Source organism: Leptonychotes weddellii, chromosome 16 (genome assembly GCF_054177405.1).
Source record: "Leptonychotes weddellii isolate Sample4059 chromosome 16, ASM5417740v2, whole genome shotgun sequence".
Lineage (NCBI taxonomy): Eukaryota > Metazoa > Chordata > Mammalia > Carnivora > Phocidae > Leptonychotes > Leptonychotes weddellii.
In genome coordinates, this window is record NC_138384.1 from 25,845,066 (window position 1) to 25,867,966 (window position 22,901).

General features: G+C 49.9%; 1 protein-coding gene across 1 annotated transcript in view; it reads left to right on the plus strand.

Annotated features, from left to right (window-relative positions):
- Positions 1–20,897, plus strand: part of CES1 (carboxylesterase 1) — a 28,743-nt gene extending 7,846 nt beyond the window's left edge. The window contains exons 4-14 of the mRNA XM_081806581.1: positions 1,560–1,693; positions 3,870–4,023; positions 5,744–5,848; positions 6,844–6,948; positions 9,483–9,521; positions 13,587–13,727; positions 14,910–14,990; positions 15,242–15,389; positions 19,133–19,264; positions 20,201–20,273; positions 20,532–20,897. Of these exons, the coding sequence (XP_081662707.1) occupies positions 1,560–1,693; positions 3,870–4,023; positions 5,744–5,848; positions 6,844–6,948; positions 9,483–9,521; positions 13,587–13,727; positions 14,910–14,990; positions 15,242–15,389; positions 19,133–19,264; positions 20,201–20,273; positions 20,532–20,715 (1,296 nt within the window). The 3' untranslated portion in view covers positions 20,716–20,897. The remainder of the gene's footprint in view (positions 1–1,559; positions 1,694–3,869; positions 4,024–5,743; positions 5,849–6,843; positions 6,949–9,482; positions 9,522–13,586; positions 13,728–14,909; positions 14,991–15,241; positions 15,390–19,132; positions 19,265–20,200; positions 20,274–20,531) is intronic.
- The last annotated feature ends 2,004 nt before the right edge of the window (positions 20,898–22,901 follow it).

Consider the following 22,901-nt stretch of genomic DNA (forward strand, 5'->3'; position numbering starts at 1 on the left):
CCCCGGGGTGGAGAGGTGTGGGGATGTTCACACCCAGCCATCTCCTGGCAGGATGCCCAGGAGTGGGGGAGGGCATCTGTGAACTTGTGAGCAGAAGCTAGCACTGCCCATGCTTGGCTCAGTGAGAGGGGACCAAGTTTCACTCAGTCCTCCATTCACACATTCTTCTGTTATGTACTCAGTGCTCCCACATGCATAGCTGCAATTGGGGGTCAGAACAAAGGAGGGACCAAAAAAAAAAAACCCATCACCAGACAACCATTGCTTTGGAGGGTCTTACCATCTGGGATGCTTCTTCAGCAAATCCCTGCTGACCAGCCCTTGGCTCAGCCTTCTCTCAGATGACTGCTAACTCCGTCCCTCCACCCAGACAGGCAAGGATCAGAGGTGGAGGAGGAACAAGGGGAGAACCTCTATTTATGGACACAGGCTCTGAACTACAGAGTCTGGGCTTACATCCCGGTTCTGCCTTTTACTAGCAGAGAGACCTGGCTCTGTTTCCTTAGAACAGGGCTAATCACATGTGAGCATCCAGTGGTGCGTATCAGGCTTTGTCTAAGTGGCTGGCGAGTGCACAAGGCAAGTCTTCCTGAAGCATTAGTTAGAGTCCGAAGGAAGATCTTACTCCTCTCCTAACACCAGGCCCACTGCACCCTGGCCAGTGGCTGCAGCGGGCTGGGTGGCTCAACAGGTGGTCTCCAGAGCCAGACCGAGTGGGTTCAAGTCCTACTTCTGCGGCTTAATAGCTGTGCGAACTCAGGCAGGTTTCTTGTCTGATAATGGGACAGTATTAGTCCCTATGACATGAAATGGTACTTGGCACACAGTTTGTGTTACAAATTCTTTTTTTTTATGAATAAAATGATTACAACGTAATTATTTTAGCCACTCTTACTTCCTGGCTACGTGAGCTCTTACAATGCCAGAGCCAAGCGTGATGAATTCCTATATCCACCCTCATCCTCAATTCTTACCGCCGTCTCTGGCATAGAGTAGGTCCTCAGATCCCTATTAGTGAGATGATTGAAGACTTACTTGAGGAGGTGGCTTTTAGGCTAGGCTTTGGAGGATGGGTGGGACTTGGGGATGCGGAGGAGGCAGAAAGGACGGGATATTCAGAAGAGACCCCAACAGTGGCACGTGTGCTTCTCGAGACGGTCACTCGGGCATGTGCGCAGTTTAAGTCATAGCACAAGACGTAACTAAGATGAAGCCGAAGCACAGGGCTGTGGCGGGCAGAGTTTGCCGGGCTGCAGGAGGGGCGATGGGAGGAGTGTTGGGGAGACGACACCCTTAGCCGTGACTGTTCCCATGATGAAGTTGTGAAGTTCATTGGCACTGGGGCTGGGGACACAGGCGGGGGCAACCAGGGTGTCCTGGCTGGGGTGGTGGCCTGGGCCCCATGTGGGAGGAGCAGGGAGAAGAGCGGCTGCCTGCTCCAACTTTGCTGGTGGACTTCCGGTAATGGCCAAGGGGTCGGTGACCAAACCAGACAACCTCTTGAGGTCCTGCCCAGCGCAGCTTCCTCTAACCAGTACGGTTGCTTCCTTCCTGTCCAGGTGATGGTGTGGATCCACGGAGGGGGTCTGGTGGTGGGCGGAGCGTCAACCTATGATGGGCTGGCCCTCTCTGCCCATGAAAACGTGGTGGTGGTGGCCATTCAGTACCGCCTGGGCATCTGGGGATTCTTCAGGTAAGATTCTGCACAGTCCTCACTGCACATTGCCCCACCCCCCCACTCCCAAAGCAATCCCAAAGGGATCTTTGCCAGGCTCCCTAGGAAAGCACCCAAGTCCCTTCATCACAGGGCTCGACTTACCTTCTCCATCCCCAGCCACACTGGGCCACTTGCTTCTGAGCTTTTGTAGGTGCTCTTCCCTCTACCTGGAATGCCCGTTCTACCTGACGAACTTCTATTCATTCTGCAAGGCCCAACCCAAATGTCACCTCCTCTGAAATGCCCCTCTCTTTTTCACTTGTGCTATCCCAGCACTTTGTGCACCTCTGTCAAGACAGCATACAGCACAGCACTTAGAGGCTTACGCATCTGACCTGGTAGGAAAGGAAAGAAGGAGCTTACTCATGGCAGGAGCTCAGTGCATTCTTATGGGTGAAGGAACGGGGTGTCTGGAGCTGAAGATTGTCAGAGCATCCGACCCCAGCCGACAGCCCTCCTGGGAGGCATGTCAGACCCACTCATCCCATTTCCTTTGGGGAATTTGGCACACACATGAGTGAAGGCAAAGCATCTTTTGCAGTACATGTCCATGGGGCAGGAACCAGTGCTCCCTCAGGACACAGTTACTGTGAGCCTTTTCGGAATTTGCCAGCCACAGCACCTCCGATCCTGGGATGGCTGCTGGTGGACTGGGGGAGGGTGGACTTCTCACAGGACAGACCCCCGGGGCTGGAGGAGGAGGATTATCCCAGGCGTGTCCTGCCCCGGGGTGTATCGCCTTCATGGAGACCCCTCTTCTCTCCCACCTGTGGCCCGTCTCTCTGCTCCCCATTATGGTCAAGCTGCTACATGAAGCTTCCCGAGGCTCCTCCTCCCACTCTGTTCTCTGCCCAGTGACCCAACAGCTTTTGGGCCAACCTTGGGAGTAGCCACACACAATTCCTCCCATGTGATCCTCTGGCCTCTGTGTGCATCTCTCTCTCCATCTTCACTGGTTCCCAGGTGACCTCAGGAGCCACATTCAAAGCTCCCTATTTCAGCCCCTGCTTCTCCTTTGAAGCCCAGATGTACCTCATTAACTACGACCTTGCACCTGTTGCCGCCTCCACTGGACGTCTGAAGGGGACTGCACCCTCCTTGGGGACAGACTCAACCCTCGACTCCCACTGGACTTTCTTACTTTGCCCACAGCGCCTCCTGTCGGCTGCTGGCAGCACCCCCTACCCCCAGCTGCTCCGGATAGACTTGTGGTCAGCCTTGGCCTCTTTTTCTCACCTCTTCACATCAGAGTCAGCAAATCCTCTTGGTTCCACCTTTAAAATATATTCAGAATCCAACCACTTCTCACCTCCTCCCTTATGCCCCCTAATCAAAGCCCTCCGTGTCTCTCTCCCAGATGATTGTAATAACCACCTACTTTTATAATCTGCTACTTTGATGCTGTGTCTCATCCACACAGTAGCCACAGTGACCATTTAAGACATAAATGGAATTTTGTCATTGGCCCTGAAATGGCTTCCCATGTTACTAACAATGACATCAAAGTTCTTACCAAGGCCCACAGAGTCTTTTAGCTGCATGTACTACACTCAACTTTTGTCCACTAGACCCCAGGACCTTTGAACTGGCTGTTTCTTCAGCCTGGAATTCCCTTCTTCACATATTTGCAAGGCTCATGTACTCATTCTTTCGGGTCTCTATTCAAATGCTACCACCTCAAAGAGGCCTTTCTTGGTCATGTGATCTGAAATAGGACCCCACTGCTCCACCCCTGTCTTTTCCCTTACCCCATTTTACTTTTCCTAGAGGTACTTTCACTACCTGACATTATTTTCTGTATTTATCTGTTTGTTTGTGATCTGTAGTGTGAGCTCTGTATAGTCAGAGATTTGGACTGTTTTGTTCTCAAATGTGCTCCTAGCTTTTAGAACAGTGTTTTGCACAAAGTGCTCCTAGCTCTTAGAACAGTGCTCTGCGCAAAGTAGATGTTCAGTAAATAGATGCCAGTTGAGTAAATGTAGCACCCTAGAACAGAACAATGCTACAGGAATGGAAGACAGAAGACCCTTGTGTCAATGCTGTGGAAGGCTGGTCTCTTTCTAGAAGGCTCACCGAGAGCCCCCATCCCCATCTATGGTCCTGAGAACCCTGCCATGTGGTCTGTGCTCCCACCCCTGCCCCATTCTTACAGCACAGGGGACGAACACAGCCGTGGAAACTGGGGTCACTTGGACCAGTTGGCTGCACTTCGCTGGGTCCAGGAGAACATTGCCAACTTTGGAGGGAATCCAGGTTCTGTAACCATCTTTGGAGAGTCAGCGGGAGGTGAAAGCGTCTCTGTTCTTGTAAGTGTTCCTGGCCCTGATATGGCTGCTGATGGGACCCCTTGGTGCCTTTGGACCAACTGGCAGCTTTACTTACAAGACCTGGATTCAGTGCTGACCCTACTCTGCACAGCATCAGTTGGTGGAGAGCTAATGGCGGAACTATCCTTGGCCCCCAGGAGGCTCAGAGCCTAGGCTAGCATCCTAGGGCCTTGAGAATCTCTGGCCACAGCTACAGCAGGATACTCCTCCTCCTCTAACGTGGTTGAGCTCTCTCTCTCTCTCTCTTTCCTGCTCGTTTTAACATTAGGACTTGCTTCACTTCTCCTGGCAAGTAGGAGTGGGTATAGATTATGCGTAAGAGTTGGACAAAGTGTCATTGCTCAGCTGGAAGCCAGGTCTGCAGGTCAAGAGACACCAGCACCAAGAACAGGTCAAGGGCCTCCCGTGAGGACAGCCGCCTCCGGGACTGAGACGTGGAGCTGGGCTGGGGGTGGGGGCAGGGAGGGACGGGGAGGCATGGGGCAGTGGTGTGGGCACCTGGGGCTCCTGGGAGCCTGGTGTGGGGAGTGGGGCTGGGGGAGCCACTGAAGGCAGCAGGGATGGAAACCAGATGAGGAAGTCCTGGGAGCCATAAAGCACCCTCCAACCCCCCACTCTTGAGCAGAGGGTTGGTGCTATTACTGTGTTTTTAACAATATATGTATTGGTTTCCTTGTCCAATACTCAGAGGGAAATGTTTTTATATCTTATCAAGTGGAGAAAAAGGAAAAGTACAGATAAGCCCAAAGAAGAAAAGAGTCCTCCATAGTCCCATTACCCAGGGAAGCTCACCATGGACAGTTTGAGACTTATTTTTCTAGTGTTTTCCCCATGACTCACTCCTGTCTCTCTATCTATCCATCTGTCATCTGTCTATCTGTCTTAAGACTTTTTTTTTTTAAGATTTTGTTTATTTGAGAGAGAGAGTGAGAGAGAACATGAGAGCGGGGTGAGGAGCAGAGGGAGAAGCAGACTCCCCGCTGAGCAGGGAGCCCGATGCGGGGCTCGATCCCAGGACCCTGGGATCATGACCTGAGCCGAAGGCAGACGCTTAACTGACTGAGCCACCCAGGCGCCCCACCTGTCTTAAGATTTTTTTTTAAAAACCTTCCTTAGCATATCCTACAACAGAAACATTTCCCTAAACATTACTCTTCCATTAATATCATTTTGTTTTAGATTCCATGGGATTCCATGGTATAGATCTGCACAGTATTCCACAGTAAAAACAAAAAATCATTTATTCCCTCAATCTCATAATACTGGAACCTTGGGTTATTTCCAATTATATTATAAACATTATGAGCATTCTTGGAAATCATTGTGCACCTCCATGATCACTCTTCTTAGCATAAATCCTGAGTAGTGGAAATGGGGATACAGAACTGTGTCTTTAAAGTATGGCTAGGAGTTGCCACGCTGTTTTTAGATACTTCTGATTGTTAACAATCAGTGCATGTGCCATTCTTCCTGTCTTTCCCTCGCTCTGTGCTGCTGGCTCCCTCCAGTTGAGCTTCTCTTGGAGAAGCCGGGCCCCAGCGTCAGCCTGGGAACAGGGCCAGGCCAGGCGAGGACCTCCCACGTTCCCTGGGTGCCCGAGTCTCCAGGGGAATGGGCCAGGCCAGAGCTAAGGATGAGGTGGCTCTTGAAGACCCCTCCCCATGAGCATAAACTCTCTTCCTGTCCACTCCCCTGCCAGGTGCTGTCTCCCCTGGCCAAAAACCTCTTCCACCGGGCCATCTCTGAGAGCGGTGTGGCCCTCACAGCTGTCCTGGTTAAGAAAGACATGAAGGACACAGCTCAGGTAGGTCTCGCGCTGGACCACCGCCACACCCTTGGCTCTGCTTTCCTGGAATCTTCAGGGGCCTTTCTTGCCATGGGATCCAGTGGGCATCGTCAAGGAATCACCAAAGTGAGAACAGTTGAGTGGTAGGGCAAGGAGACACCTCAGCCAGCCTCCCAGTTTGACCGCTGAACAAGCTGGGGCAGACAGTGGAAGCAGCTTGCCAAGGTCAAGGAGCAATTGGGGCAGAACTGGGACTTGAACAGGTGACCCTGGACTGCCAACGCAGTGCGCTGTCCCCTGAGCACTCTTTCCAAAATGTGCCAAGGTGGAGTGCCAGGTCACGTGGTGGGCAGTGGACTGTCACCATGTCTGGTCTCTCTCAGGGTCTGAGTTCTGGTCAGCCCACTTGCAGCATGTGGGCCTGGAGTGGCCCCCCCTTAAGTGCCTCATGGCTGGGGTGGGTTCCTGGGAATTCATTCATTCATTCATTCATTTATTCATCACATAATTTTGATATAGCCAGACATCTAGTAGCCTCGTGAAGTTTGCATTCTATTAGAGGAGACAAATTAATGATTTTATAATCACACAGATTCTAAAATCTCACCTGATAAGAGCAATAAAGCAGAGGTATCTGATGTCATAATGGAATCCAAAAGGAACACTTAACCTTACACACTAGGTTGAGGTTATCACAAAAGGCTTCCTAAAAAGAAACTTGAAACCAGGCAGTGTGAGTCTGGATTCTGTGCTCTTAAGCCCCACTCTGTGCTCCCTCCCTTTCGACACTCCAGCTCTCAGATCATTTTGCCCATGTGAACAGAGGTAAGGTAACAGAGACAGAGCTTATTTAATTGGCATGACTGGGACCCAGGACCCTCACCTGCTGGTCTAGAGTATGTTCTGCTCCCCTCTGCTGCCTTTAGAAATGAAGGTTGGGGTAGAACACCTCTTTATTGATCGAGGGAAGGGACATGTCTCTTGAGTTCTGCAGTTGCTTGTGATCTCTGCAGCAAATTGGTGTCTTTGCTGGGTGTAAAACCACCTCCTCAGCTGTCCTTGTTCACTGCCTGCGCCAGAAGACGGAGGATGAGCTCTTGGAGACGTCGCTGAAGATGGTAGGCATATCCATTCTCATGACCGCACAAGCCCCCCATCCTGTGCACTTGGCCCCAAGCTTCATTATTTCAGCTGTCCCCTTGCCCCTGCCCCAGAAAACTGCCTGGGACAGTGTTCCTGGCCCCCGGGGAACAGTGTCAGCCTCTGGATCTGAATGGGAATTTCTTTTTTTCTTTTTTATTATGAAGTATCTCAAACATTTGCAAAGTTGAAAAACAACATAATGAACAAATTGTCTGATAATCTCTCACCTCAACCCAAACTCACTGTTTTCCCATTCTTGTTTCCAAATGTATTTTAAAGAAATTAAGCATTACATATTCCCAGAGGTAACTACTGTTCTGAATTTTGAGGATGGGATATTAAGAACAAAGATTTTAAGGAAGGTTGTCACACTGTATCTTGCTTAATTTAGAAACTACCTCAATTATAACCCAGTGGTGGCCTGAGACTCTGCCTCAGTTGTGGTTCTAGAATAACCATACATCCACCCACCCATCCATTCAACCATCCATCAATCCATTCATCATCTTATTTTCCATCTATTCATCTGCCAATCTATCAGTATTCTTTCATCAGTTTAATATCCATCCATCCATAACTTTCATTCATTTCCATCATCCGTGTGTCATCCAACCACCATATATCTTCACCCCAACATTCAACAATCCAGAATCAGTGATCCATCCAACACCTAGTCAGCTAGTTATTATTCATCTATCTACCTATCCATGCAGTTCATCCACACTCCATGTAGTGACCAACTCCATCCATCATCTAGCCATCCATCCATCCATCCATCCATCTACCCATCCATCCATCCATCCATCTATCCATCCATCCATCCATCCATCCATCCATCCATCCATCCATACATCCATCTATCCATCCATCCATCCATCCATCTATCCATCCATCCATCCATCCATCCCTCCATCCATTATCCATCCCTCCATCCATCCATCCTAGGTGTATGGAAAGGATAACTGGGGGGGGGGTGATGCAGACATTAATCAGATATAGTGTGCTGACAAGGAACTATCCAAGGAGAAACACACTCATATACTTCGTAGGTTAAGGATGGTGGGAGTATAGAGAGAGGAAATGCTCGTAATAGCAGGGATGCATCACAGAGGAGGTGACATTTGAGGACTGATGGATGGCTATGACAGTGTTTCATCACAAGGACACCCAGAGAATACAGCAGGAAGGCCCAATGGGAACTATTCCTTCTGTGGGGGAAGGGTGTGAATGTGAGCTCGGGCATAGCCTGACCCCCTGGACTCTCTGTCCAGGCCCTCGGCTCCTGAGGAGACTCCTGGACCCCAGGGCCAGGGCTCTGACACTAGACTGCTCTGTTTCCTGGTTTGATTCCAATATGACCTTGGGGCTTGGATCTTGGTTTCTCAGGCTCAAATAAGGTGATCAGTGCATTCAAAGAATGAAAACACAACCACTTCTGATTCCTGGAAAGAGGCAGGTTTATTTCAGTAGTTCTCCATTGGCTTAAGAGGACCCAGCTTATAAGAGAAGAGTTGGTGGTTTTGAGGAAACCCAGAGGACTTAAGGGCCTATGTTATCCTTGTGAGATTTTCTGAGATCCTGTAGAGTCTTTCCATGATTATCCACTCTCCCCAAAACACACACACACACAGGCACACAGACACACACACCTCTGACTGGTAGGGCCACAACCCATAATAAGGAGTGCCTGACTGGTCACTCGCTGCATACTGGTCAGACTTATTAGCTACAGTGTAATATTACAATCAGTGCAATCTTAGCAAATATATAACAAAGAGAAGCACGGGGTGGGGTCAATTTCAGTGAGCTTGTATAAATCAGGACTTTCTGATGCAGGATGAGGAAACTCATCTCAAAGTGTCTTGAATGGAAAAAGAACTACGTTGTAACAAAATCTTTGGGTGACGAACTGGTTTCAGGCATGGCTGGATCCAGATGCACATATGGTATTATTAAGAATATATCTGCTCTATCCCTCAGCCTTTTTTTTCTTCTCTCAGTGCTGGCTTCACTCTCAGGCAACTTTGTTCCCTGGGGAGGTTAAAGTCAGCGAGAGCATCTAGACTTACATCTTATCTGTTTAGACACGGTTCACAATAATTCCAACAAAAGTTTTGGGGTAAAGTCTATTGGATTGACATGGTTATGTGCCCATACCTGAACTAATCTCTGTGGTCAGGGAGATGGGGCAGCCCAGGTTACATATAGATGCCTCGATCTGTGGAGTGAAAATGGGGAAAAGGGCGGTCCCCCAAAGGATGACTGGGATAGTGTTGTCTAAGGGAACAAGAAGGGGAAATGGATGGAGGGCAAGGCAGGCAGGAACAGCAGAGAGCCGGCTTCTCCAGCACTCCACACCCCCATCCCACACCTACACCTCTGCCCCTGCCCAGGGGAGCCAGGGTGGCACCGGGAGGGAGAACCTGATACCCTTGGCACACCGCTCACAAAGATTAGCTTTTGTCCCTGGAAGCCTTCTCACGCACACTCTCTGCCTTTGTCTTCACAGAAATTTTTCACTCTTGATTTGTTTGGAGACCCCAGAGAGGTAAGGACTTTTGGTTTCTTGATTACAGGTTTTAAGTCTTGACATGTTTAAGCTCCAGTTAAATATGAATGAAAAAAATCCTCCCTTGGGGCTCATGGTAACTCCTTGTGTTTACATTGCTGAGGCCCAGAGAGGGCCAGCAACTTGCCTGGATAACACAGCCAAGTGGACCAGACATGGGACTGGAACGGGTTCCCTTGACTCCCAGCTCAGTGCTCCCAGTTATCACCTCTGTGTCCCTTGGGCCCAACCTACCCCCCACTTCTTGTTTACATTTCCTGCTCCCAAAATTGTCCCTCAGGAGAGGACTGGACTAGAAACTTCCACTATGGGGTGGTGGAGATAGATGGATGAGGAGTTTCTTCAGGAACCTTCACTGAGGAGCTAGGTCTTTCCCGGGAGGCTGCAGTGTTGATGAGCTGTGCAAGCTACACGGTTAGCCGGGCCCTCTGAAAGGGGCCAAGAATCTCAGCCCCAGGGACACCACCCTCCCAGCCACACCTGGAACTCCAAGAGCCTCCCCATCTCCTTCCTCCTGCCTTGTGCCTTCCAGCACATTGACAGGTTCTGAGACATTATCTCTGCCACATGTTACAGTCCTGTGCTCTCTGCTCTCTCCTGGGGACTGGCACCTACCTTAAAAGGTGTTGTGAGGATTCCCTGAGATTCACTCAGCGAAGATTTCATTAGCACTTACTATGTGCGGGGACCTGATCCAGCAGCTGGCGAAATAGCAATAAAACAGGCAAAACAAATATAATGCCCTGCCCCCTTGGAGTGAAGGAAGAGTACAGTAACAAAAAAGATATGTCATGCGTTTGGTGATGGTCCTTGCTATGGAGAAAAAGAAAGTGAGGAATGGGGATAGGGTTTGCGGTGGTTTGGATTTGCATAGCAGGGTCAGGGAATGGTTCAACAAGAAGGTGACATTGGGGCCAAGTTCTGGAGGTGGGGAGGAAGGCAGCCATCAGGAAAACTGGAGGAAGAGTGTTCCAGGCAGAGGGAACAGCAGCTGCAAAGGTCCTGAGGCAAGAGGCCAGTGTGGCTGGTGCGGAGGGAGTCGGGGGAGGGAACAGGCTTGGGGCAAAAAAGGAAAGAGAGGTGGGGGCGGTCCCTTTAGAGGACTCGGAGTTTGATTTCAAGTGAGATGGGAAGTTTTGGGAGGGTTTTGAACAGAGGAGGGAGTTGACCGTGGGTTTACAAAAGGGCTTTTTGATTGCTGCATGCAAACTGAAGGTAGGGAAGGGTAGGGCAGCCCCAGGGAGACCAGCTGGGAGGCCCCTGAGCTGCAGCAGGATGGGCCATGGCGGCCCCAGGCTGGGCCCATGGCAGGGGGGATGGTGAGACGGGGCCAGAATCTGGATAATTCTGAGGTCATGGCTGACAGGGTTTGCTAATGGACAGGATGTGGGAAGGAAGTCTCCCCTGGACTTGGACGATCTTTCACCTCTATGTCTCCTCCCCACCCTTGCCCCACGATGCTGCCAGACTGACCCTTGTAAACATAGGTCAGGGCATGTCACCTCCTTAAAAGGCTGGCCTTCCTTACAAGACCAGTACCCTCGCCCCCATGGAGTTATTCCTTCAGAGCATAGCCGTGTGGCGCTCTCTGCCAGGCATTGTGCATAAGATGTTCTGCAGCGGCTGAGCCTCCTAGGCCATGCCCAGACTGGAGGAGGCTTTGGGCCCATGTGAGTAATTTTCATCAAAGGTAACGCCAAAAATGAAGACGTTTTTCAGTGCAATGCGAGCCCATCCCTGATGCTTTTATTTGTGCTTTTCCTCTCCAATAGGGAGTTGGGTCTTCATGTAAGCACCTTGAGTGATGGGGAGCTCACTGCCTCCTTGAATCGAACTGTTTATCAGTAGCAGCTTATGTTTAAAGATTTTATTTATTTATTTATTTATTTTAGAGCTAGAGAGAGAGCACAGGGGGAGGAGCAGAGGTAGAGGACTCTGAAAAACAAACTGAGGGTTCTAGAGGGGAGGGGGGTGGGAGGATGGGTTAGTCTGGTGGTGGGTATTGAGGAGGGCACGTTCTGCATGGAGCACTGGGTGTTATGCACAAACAATGAATCATGGAACACTTCATCTAAAACTAATGATGTAATGTAGGGGATTAACATAAGAATAAAAAAAAAAAAAAAAGAAGGGACAAGCAGACTTCACGCTAAGCACAGAGCCTGATGAGGGGCTCAATCCCAGGACCCTGAGATCATGACCTGAGCCAAAATCGAGAGTCGGACGCTTATCCGGTTGAGCCACCCAGGTGCCCCCAATAGCAGCTTCTGTTTAAATAGAGACAGCTAAATACGGTCGATCCTTATTAATGGTGAATTCTTTATTTGTGAATTCATCGACTCACTAAAATGTATGTGTAACCCCAAAATCAATGCTCGTGACACTTTTGCTATCATTCGTGGATGCGCACAGAGTGACAAAAAGCTTGAGTGACCATGCGTAGGCTCTCGCTGGAGATCAAACATGGCCACCCTCTGTCGTCTTGTCTCATGTCTCACACTATTAACATGTGTCCTTTGCACGGTCTACGTAGGGCCACATTTTCCGCATTTCTGTGCTTTCTCTTGCTGGTTTCACTTTTGCAAATGGCCGTGGGCACAGCGCTAAGGTGCTGTCCCGTGCTCCTAAGGGCAAGAGACTCTGATGTGCCTTGTGGAGAAAAGTCGAGTGTTAGATCAGCTTCATTCAAGGTGGCTCACTGGGCTGTGGGCCGTGAGCTCAGTGGTAATGGATCAATAAGGCCACCGTGCAGGAAGAGGAAGACGCAACTTGCCAGTCCGTCTGAGGCTGCTCGGGCAAGCGCTAAAGTAACATCTAGTGTGTGATGAAGCTGCGGGAGGTTTTGTGAGATGACAGTGGATCACAGATGACATGGTCGTGAGGCTGAAGGTCAAGGAAGCTCCAGGCACGTTACCCAGGGCCCAGGGAATGGTGAGCCCTTCTCAGCTGGTGTCTTATTATAAATAAACACTACACATAATTCATTTTCTGTGAGCAATGCATGTTACATCGGGTGTCTTTAAACACACATAAAACAGGGCTGATGAAAATGTGACCAGATACTTGCAGGAACCTGACATTGTACCTCCCCCAGGAGCAGTGGCTCAGCACTTGCTAGTTCAGAGTTCACAGCGGCTTTTATAGAACTGAACAAGCATGGATACAAGAACTGACTGTAGCTAGAGATCATATAGGCAAACATGTACTTCAAATTGAGATATAGAAATATGTACATATATATATATTTTATGTGTTTATATTAAAATCGTATAAAATGCATATGTTTATAAATTTCAATATATACACAGTTATCTATTTTATATATTTATAAATTTAATACATTTATATTTAATTTAATGTATACTTATATGCATATAAATGTATGAAAATAAGGGCACCTGGGTGGCTCAGTCAGTTAAGCGTCTGCCTTCGGCTCGGGTCATGATCTCGGGGTCCTGTGATCGAGCCCCGTGTCAGCAAGGAGTCTGCTTCTCTTTCTCTCTCTGCCCCTTCCCCCACTTGTGCTCTCTCTCTCTCAAATAAATAAATAAAATCTTTAAAATATGTATATATGAAAATATGTATATATTTATACATATATATATATTTTAGAGAAAGAGAGGGCACACAAGGGGGGAAGTGGTGGGGAGGGGCAGAAGGAGAGGGAGAGAGAGAATCTTAAGAAGGCTTCATGCTCAGTGCAGAGCCCAATGCAGGGCTTGATCTTACGACCCTGAGATCATTACCTGAGCCAAAATCAAGAGTCCGTTGCTCAACGGACCCAGCCACCCAGACACCCCTGTGTATTTCAATTTGAGTGAGTTTTGCCCCCATCACCTTACCACTGCTAGTTACTAAGTCGACGTTCTGCCCTCTGGGGTCACGTGCACTTGGCCCCCTTTGTTCGGGAGCTTGAATTCTGTGGCCACTGCCCGTGGCCATGCAGGTCTGGGGTGCTGGCTTCCTACTCAGGCCGGCGGAGAGGGGGCCGTGCGTGTGGGTTCTAGAAGGGAAGCCTGGACACCACGACGCCCTCCTCCCCAGAATCACCCCTTCCTGCCCACGGTGGTTGATGGTGTTCTGCTGCCAAAGATGCCTGAAGAGATTCTGGCTGAAAAGAAATTCAACTCTGTTCCCTACATCATCGGAATCAACAAGCAAGAGTTTGGCTGGCTTCTTCCAATGGTGAGAATGTGGGGTCCCCTTCGGTTCTCCTCCCCCACCCATCGCATCACCCCCCATCTCTGCTTGCAGGGCTCCTCCTTCTCCGGACCCCCCTCTGAATCCAGAACAGCTGTCCCCTTCACACAGGTTGACATTTCCATGGGGAGCTTCTCTAGGGTGGCCCAAGTGTCACCTGGGGACCCTTCTCCCCAAACACTCTCTTGCCTTCCGATATAAGAATCCTGAAATGTGGGCATCGGGAGGGCCTGGGGGGATGATCGCTGGGCAGACACATTTCTGTCTCTGACAGAAGGCAGTGGGGCAGTTTGCCGCAAGGTGCCCCCCGGAGCCAGGTCTTCCCACTCCCACAGAGCCTGGGAGAGGACAAGGCTTCCTGGCTGAAAGTCTGCATTTCGAGAGGTGGCTCTCCAGGCCTGGAGGAAACAGTTTTGGGTGGTAGATTTACATCTCAGAGGGCAGAGAAGGATTTGTGATTGCAAGCTCTCTAAAGTAGCCATTCAAAGAGGGGGCTCGGGGACCTATCACCCTATCGCCAGGTTTTGGCCAGAACAAATGGTAAATTCCCCCTGGTGGCCAGGAGCTCTCTCAGGCAAACATTTGAAGGGGCACTGGGACATTCTCCCCATCCATTCCTGGGATGAGAACTTAAGTTGTTGGCAGCCAAGGCTAGAGTTTGGTCAAGTCCCTTGATGTGGAGGTTCGGATGGAGCGTTAGGTGCAGAATTCTGCTGTTCTCACTTCACAGACTTTCAGAGGTCACTGATGGACCAAAGCCATAATGGCGGGATTTGGGGCTTCCCAGGTCATCTGAGACAAGTGTGGGTATTTGTAAGGTCTGTGTTCCTTGCCCCAGAGCCCTCTGCTTCAACACTAGCCAGGCCTAAACCTTTCCTGTGTGTCACCATGTCCAGGGTGGGGATTCTTGCCTGATGCACACACATACATACTGCAAAGTCCTGGGACAGCTTCTCTTCACATTGACTTTATCCTTTGGCACAGCCTGAGTTTCTGGATAATATAAGCCCATTTGTTTCACTGATTTTGCCCAACACGTCAAGGACCCCTGCTTGTCTAAGTCATGACAAAGTGACCTTTAGCCTGTATTGGTGTGGTTTGTTGGTAAGTTTGATTCTTTCTGCTAGTTCTTGATGATTCACAATTGTGTCACTGTTGTCCTAACAGATGATGGGTTACCCACTCTCTGAGGGCAAGCTGGACCAGAAGACGGCCGCATCACTCTTGTGGAAGTCCTACCCCATTGCTGTAAGAGACTAGGGAACCATAGGAACTGTCTGAGACCCAAAGAGGGACAGAGACTTGCCCCAAATCGCTGAGCAATTAAATGGCAGGGTGAAGCCCCGGGATGGAGGGTTCTGTCCCCCTCACACACAGGGCGGGGGGTGGTTGCATAGGGCTGGAGAGAGTCACCATTCATACAGCCATCCTGGGCTCTAGAAGCTGCATCATTCACCAGGCCCAGGGCAGGGGTCACTTCTACTTGTGGTCCATTTCAGGGAATCCCTGAGGATCTGACTTCGCTGGCCACTGAGAAGTTTTTAGGAGGGACAGATGACCCTGTCAAAAACAAGGACCTGTTCTTGGACATGTTAGGAGATTTGGTATTTGGTGTCCCATCTGTGACTGTGGCCCGTCACCACAGAGGTGAGTCCCAGAGGTTGGACAGGAGAGGGACAGCGACCCCACCAGCTTCTCTGTCTGTCCTGCCCACTTCTCAGCATAGACACATATGTGGAAACCGCCAAGGGTCAGGCCCCCAGGGCCAATCCCATATGGCCTGGGATAGGGGCACCGTCTCACTTTGGGTCCACCAGAAGGCAACTCTGAAAAGAGGATTTGAATGCAAGGAGCTTATTTGAGAAGGGATCCCAGAACACACCAGTAGAGGAGAGGAGAAGTGGCACAGAAAGGAGAAGGAAGCCAACCGGAGCTGCACAGTAAGCAGGTATCCACTGTGAGGTGTCATGTCTCCAGTTATGTCTCAGGGCTATTCCGTGCCAATGGCAAGGGAGCTGGGGTATTTAGCCTCCCACTCCCAGGAGTCATGGGTTAAAGCCGGTTCCCAAGGGGCTATTAATTCCCTGGAGCTCTGACTTGCTGCACACCTGGGCAGAATGGTCACTTGGTGGCCAAAGACCTCAGGCAAAGAGCTACGGATGCCAGAGGTGGAAGTCCAGCCAGTGTGCCCAGAAGCTGGGGATGTGATGAGGGACCAGCAGCATCTGCCACAGGGGCTCCTGCCCTGACGTCACTGTGGTCTCTGGGCCCAGAGGGCAAGTCTTAGAAGACACGTCTTGGAAGGTTTCCAAGATCAGAGCTAGGGGCAAACTAGTTTGTTATCTAGTGGAACTGGGGGTAGACTGAAGCCAAGCGGAGAATCAGGCTGGTCCAAGACCAAACCAAACCAATCCAAACAAAACAAAACAAAAGCGAGCAGTGGGAGGTGTGGAGACAGGTGTTCTAGAGAGTGTCCACGTCTGCTGCTGGCTTCTGTCCATCCTGGTGTGTGGTGGGCCTACCACAGGACCGTCCAACATTGATCCGAGGCTGGTGGAGTATGAGATCAGGGATGGATAAGCTCATCTAGAGAGGATGCATCCCTTCTGAGCGTCTTTTTGAGGTCCTCACAGGACCCCTCCTTCACCTGGTCTGCAAGCCAGGAAATGGTTCTTGGTACAGACCTCTCTCTAACCATGCTAGGAGGGTTTTAAAGTTCAGGACTTTCTAGGCATGAGAAAAAGCATCTGAGCTGACCTGCTCTGTTCCCAAGCCCTCAGTATAGTGAGTGCAGGTGCTCCTTCCTCCTCTCGAGGGTCCTGACGAAACTTGTCAGTCAGGGGCCACCTGAGGTCAAATTTGCTTTCATAAACTTGGTCTTGCCTCTGGATACAAGTCTGATTTGTGGTATCTTATTCTGCTTTGTCTGCTGGTCCCCAGCCTTACTGGACTTGTGTTTTTTTAATCTGGTATCCTGTGACTTTGAATTCAGAGTCTTACCACGACTACACAGATTTTATCGATGGTATTCTTTCATTTTGTATTTGTCTCACTCTCTTTCTGATAAGAAAGAACTTCTCTGAATATAAATTTAATATCCTACACTGGGATATTATGTGGGAACACGTGAAGAAGAAATTCGATACTACTCTAAATTCCTCCACCGAGAAACAGCTGCTATAAATTTTTGATATATTTCTTCGAATAATCTTTCCACATCTTACATATAACTTAGAAATTAATGTTATATCATGTTTTGTTCATAAAACACTATTTTGTAAGCCTTTGTTCAATATCAATGAAAAGTCTTCAAAAACATCCACTATTTCACAGAATGATGCATCAAAATTTACTCTAGCATTCCTGTCCTATTGGATATTTAGTCTAGCCAGATCCGTATTTTAATGCAAGAAAAAAGATTATGCTCAGCCTTATGTGCATAAATCTTTAACCAAGTCTCTAAAAGTTTTCTTAGGATTGGTTATTAGAAGTGAAATTCCCAGGCGGGGCCCTAAGAGCTTTTTTAAATTCCTGATCATGTTGTGAAATTCCTTTCCAGTGTATGAGAGGGATTTCTTAATTCTCTCACTTGGGAAACTCAGATTTAAACATAAAGATAATGCTGCCGATTTCATAAACTTTTCCTTGCCAAAAAGAAAGAAAGAAAGAAAGAAAGAAAAAAACCGTCACCATGTTTTCAATGGCATACTTAGATTACTAACTCTGTCCTTCCTGCTTCTCCTGTTTTCCTGTTATCCTAATCTGTGCCCTACTTTCCTTTGGAAACTTGTGTTGTGCTTGTAGGAATTTTATACATCTCCGTGGTTTTAGGCAGAAAGCTAAAAAAAGGGGGGGGGAAGAAAAGGAAAATTATCTTTTGTGCAAGTGCGCTGCCCAAAGAAGTTCTCTCCTTCACGAAAAGTCAAGGAGCTCCTTCCTAAAACTTCTGAGTGGTGGAAGCGAAGTTACAGTCCCTTCTCTCAGCGAGTTCTGCTTACCTTGAAGCAGCTGCTAACAGGTGTTTTTCAGACCCACAGGGGGTTGCTTCTTTCAGACAACACCTCTTGCTAAATCAAGGGCGCATTGACGGGGCTGAGGGAGGCAATTCAATAAATTATTGCACATCTTCATGCGGGGATGGCATATATGGTTAAGTCATTTTTGGACAAATATTTAATGATATGGAGAGATGATTATCATTTATTTCAAAATGACATATACAACATCATCCCATTTTATATGCATAGATAGGATATATGCTAAAATATGAACACAGGTGTTTTCGAGTGGTGGGATTATAAGTGATCTTTTTGTTCATCCATTGTTTCTGCTCCTTCCAAGTTTGTTATTGTACACACGGGGCAAAAAGCTCTACAATGTCTCCCTCAGCCGCACTGGGGGCCCGGCCGTCCCCCCATCAGAGTCACTCCTCTGTGGGGCGCTAGGGTCCATGCAAAGCACTGAGCTCCCTGGGGTGCTGGCCCCCAACTTAGCCCTGAAGGAGTGGGTGAACAGCTCTGGATGAAGCCATCTGCAGGAAAGCTGACCCCTTCTGGGGGCTCAGAGAGGGGGTTCCAAGAGCAGGGACTGGGAAAGGATGAGAGAGCCACCTTTGTCCTCCCTTAGAGACCCCCCTTCTCTCTGCTGCCACCACTCTGGGCCTGGCAGGAAGCAAGATACGAGGTGATGGAGAAATAGAAAATGTTGGGTTTTTGGTTTCCCGAGATGCAAGAGACAGATTGTGCCCTTTCCCCATGTTTGTATTTAAATAGCTGTCAGACCAGCATCTCGGATTTGCGTCACTCCTCCCTAGAAATTAGGTGAGAAAAACACTGGAAACCGTTCAAACTGGGCAGAATAGAAGGCACCTGCTGGGCCGCAGACAGCCTGCGAAGGAATCAGACCCAGCCGTTTCTAGTGAAAGGTGGGAGCATCAGCAGTATATACATAGATGTGTGTGTGAACGCATCGGTAGGCAACGGCGTCTGTGGGGACTGGCCCAAGGCCCCATAACGATAGTCAGTTTGAACGGATTTACGCCCCCAGCTTCAACATTTCATTCATTCAACCTGCATTCATTGAGCCACTCAATACCTGCCTCAAAGCCTGTTTCACCTCCACCAACGGTGCGTCTTTAAGCAAATCACGGACCTTTCCCAAAGCTCTGTTTCTCTGTTGTGCTGGTAACCGGGGGTTTTCTGCAGGTCCACACAGTGTCTAGCACACAGTTGGCTCTGTCACTGGGCAGTGGCTATTAATGTTGCTGTTGTTGTGTACCCAGGACCCGGGTGAACCTCCCTGTCCCTGAGCACCCAGGGCCCCGGAGACCTCAGCGCCATCCAGGTGTGCGTCTGCTAAAATGAACTGTGTGTGAATCCATCTCTTCCCAGATGCCGGAGCCCCCACCTACATGTATGAGTTCCAGTATCGTCCAAGCTTCTCGTCAGACCTGAAACCCAAGATGGTGGTAGGGGACCACGGGGATGAGCTCTTCTCCGTCTTCGGGGCCCCACTTTTGAAAGGTGATGGCCCTTTGGTGACTACAGACTTGGAGTTAGAAGATCTGGGCTTGAGTCTCAGTTTGGTGGTGGCCTTGGGCAGGTCCCCCTTTCTCTCTGGTTCTTACCAAATACACCAGAGTAGGGCTGAGCTACAAAGGTTTCCAACCTTTCTCTTACTTCGACACACATGATGGAGAAGGTATAAACATGTGTCCCTGTTTGTAGTGTCTCTGAGAATTTGGGCTCGGGTATCCCTAAGACACCTGGCAGGTCACCTGCAGGGCCCTGCTCAAGGGCCAGAATGCCACCACTCACTGCCCATTCACAAGAGTGTGTCAGAATGTGAGAGTAAGGTCAGAATGGGTGTTGACCTTGAATCCGGACTAATGTGCGTCTGTGTGTCTGTCTATTCAACCATCTATCTACCTAAAACTCATGTTTCTGAACTTAATATATTTAATAACATAATGCTTTAAAGAAGACCTCTCACAAATATCTCCAATGTCCTAACTAGCAGCAGTTAGAGAGGACAGGCATGTGACCCGCCTCAGGGCTGTTTGTGACATACCAGTGCCTCTGGGTGTTAAGCGCTCGGGTTATTTTTCAGATTGTGAAATGTGGGTGGGTAAAGGAGATTGAGGAAAGGCCCCAAGGAGCACAATCCCGAGGTGGGGTTGCCGTGGTGGACCCCCTGGGTATGGCACTGGGACCTCGACGGGGGAGGGGAGGGCAGGATGTATAAGCATAGTGGACTGACCGCAGCCCTCCCCTGCATCCTCCATTAGGAACTCCCGAGCTGAAAGTGCACACAGATTACCCAGATCTTCCTGAAATGCGGGTTTTGATGCAGCAGATCCCGAGTAGGGCTCAGATTCTGGATTTCCCATGAGGTGTCCAGGGCTGCTGACCATAAACCACGCTTGGAGTAGCAAAGGCTTTTTTTCTTCTTCCCCACAGGAGGTGCCTCAGAAGAGGAGGTCAGACTCAGCAAGATGGTGATGAAACTATGGGCCAACTTCGCCCGGAATGGGTGAGCCCAGTGGCAAAGATGGAGCAAGGTTGGGGGAAGGTGGGGGGAGGGCCGGGCATGTTGACTCCCAGCCCTGGGACCCTGACAATGAGAGTTCTCTGAGAGTGGACAGGCTCCCTAGGATTTGGTGAGCTCCCTGCCTCTGGAGGTGGATGAGCTTCCTGGCGGAAATGAAACCAAGAGGTCTCGCAAATCTCAAAGTGTTGTTGGGGGACCCCACAGTAGCTTTGGGTAATTCTCACTTGCTTCTGTTCCCAGGAACCCCAATGGGGACGGGCTACCCTCTTGGCCCCCATACGACCAGAAGGAAGGGTACCTGCAGATTGGAGTCACCACTCAGCCAGCCCAGAAGCTAAAAGACAAGGAAGTGGTTTTCTGGACTGAGCTTCTGGCCAAGGGGGCAGCGGAAAAACCACCTCACACAAAACACGTCGAGCTGTGAATGGGAGGGGCCTGGTTGGCCTTGGGGCCTGGGGAGCCCAGACAGAGGTGTTCTACAGAAGATGTTTATGAGCCAAAGAGGATCTTATTGTGAAGGCTGGGGGTTGTCTGGTGGAGGAAGGCAGAGGTCAGGGAGCGGGAATTGTGGCTTCAATTTGGGGAATAAATTCTTTTGGAGACCAAGTCAGCGTCTGTGTCTTGGGCTCAGAAAAGGATGAATAGGGTGTGCACCATTGTTTGGAAGGTGCCTCTGGTGGGGACGGCTTGGCCCTGGGAGCTGCCAAGGGGGACTCTGCCTCTGCTCCGTGTGTCCGGGCCCTCAACAGCTTCCAACAACGGGATGTGGGGTGGCCAGAGTGCAGTGTCCCTCCTTCCATGCAACACTTTGAGGGGAATACGTGCTATCAACCTCATGAACGTTAACACGAGGCCTGAGAAAACTGTGGCAGACAGGACCAAGTACATAATTTTCTGTGCAAAATAAAAATAAGCCTTTACTTTAACAAATTATTAAGAATTTCAAGATGACAATAGCAGAGCGTGAAAGCAACCGTGAGCCTAGGGCTCTGGGTCTCACACCTATGAAGCCCACTCTGGTGACAGAGCTGGGGTGTAAACCTTAGCAGTCTGGCTCTAGAACTTGAGTCTGCAGAGCAATCCTTCCTTCCTGAACAGGACACTTCATAAAAATCCTATTCTGGGCTTGTCCTGATCTCCTGAGTTCAGGGGCTTCCTGCCAAAGGCACCCATTTGACTGGCGGTTCTCTGCTGCCCTCTAGTGGGCGATGTCCATATAGCCACACCTGCTTCAGGGATGGATCCAGGACCGTAACTCCAGGCAGAGACCCCCAGCAATGTCCCCGGGGGTTCTGGATTGTGCCTGAGCTGACACTTCCAGGGGCAGCATTCAGATTGGTCTCTTGCAGCCTCCAGACTCCTAACCATGCAGGGGCGGCTTAGGTAGGCTCTTCCCAAGTCTCACTCCTACTTCCCCTGAGATGAAGTGTCTCTTGGCCCTGGCGGTCTTCCCAGCCTCCAACAGGACTAATCCAGTTCTGGGCACCTCCGAAGCGCTCAGGAAACCCCACTCACGTAGCACTTCTCTGCAAAGGATCTGTCCTTGGCCTCCCAGCTGAGCTGGCGAAAGGTTCCCAACTGGTCTCCCTTACCCTTACCCTCCACGCTTCGGAGCCAGAGCGAGCCATCTGAATGGCCACCCTTGTGTTCACCTTGCTATAGAAGCGCCCTTTGCTGTCTGAGTTTGCAGCTCCACTCATTAAGAGTCTGGGCTGGCCGCTTCACTTGCTTTGGCAGTAAAATATGGCAGAAGTGATGCCGTGCCTCAAGAGGCCCTGCCCGTGTGCACGCACGCTCTTGAACCCCCGTGACTGCTGTGTGAACAAGCCCAGGCCGGCCTGCTGGGAATGGCACATCCCACAGAGGGGGCCGTGCCAGCAGAGGCTGTCGAGGACCAGCCAGCCTCCCACTGACCCACAGCTGCAGACCCTTGTGTGAGCCCAGTCAAGATCAGCTGAGGCTGGTCAGGTCGGTGGAACTTGCCGGGTGGTCCGCAGACCCATCAACCAAATACATGGCTGCTGTTTTACGTTTCAGGGGTGGTTTGTTACACAGCAACTACCTCCAGATACACTATGTGACACCCAAGTATGATCGCATCCCTCCACCGACCTAAAACTTTTTAATGGCTCCTTGTTGCCCTCTGGAAAAAGTTCCATCTCCCTATCCCAGCTTGGGAGGGCCCTCATCATCTGGATTTTACTTCTTTTTTTTTTTCTTTCAAGATTTTATTTATTTGACAGAGAGAGAGAGAGCACAACAGGGGAGAGCAGCAGGGAGAGGGAGAAGCAGGCTCCCTGCAGAGCAGGGGAGCCCTATGCGGGACTCGATCCCAGGACTCCAGGATCATGACCCGAGCCGAAGGCAGTTGCTTAACCAACTGAGCCACCCAGGCGTCCTGGATTTTACTTTTCTCTGCAGCCCTTCCACTTGGAAATTTCCGCTGCATATTTCTTCAGATCCTTCGTCTCATGACCTGGATTTTTCCTCCTGACTCAGCTCAAGTATCACCTGTCGTGGGCACCCCTCTCTGGTCTTCCAGGTGGGGTTCTGTGCGTGATTTCTCTGCCAGGTTTTGAGATGGCCTTGTCTCACTCATCTCTGTAAACC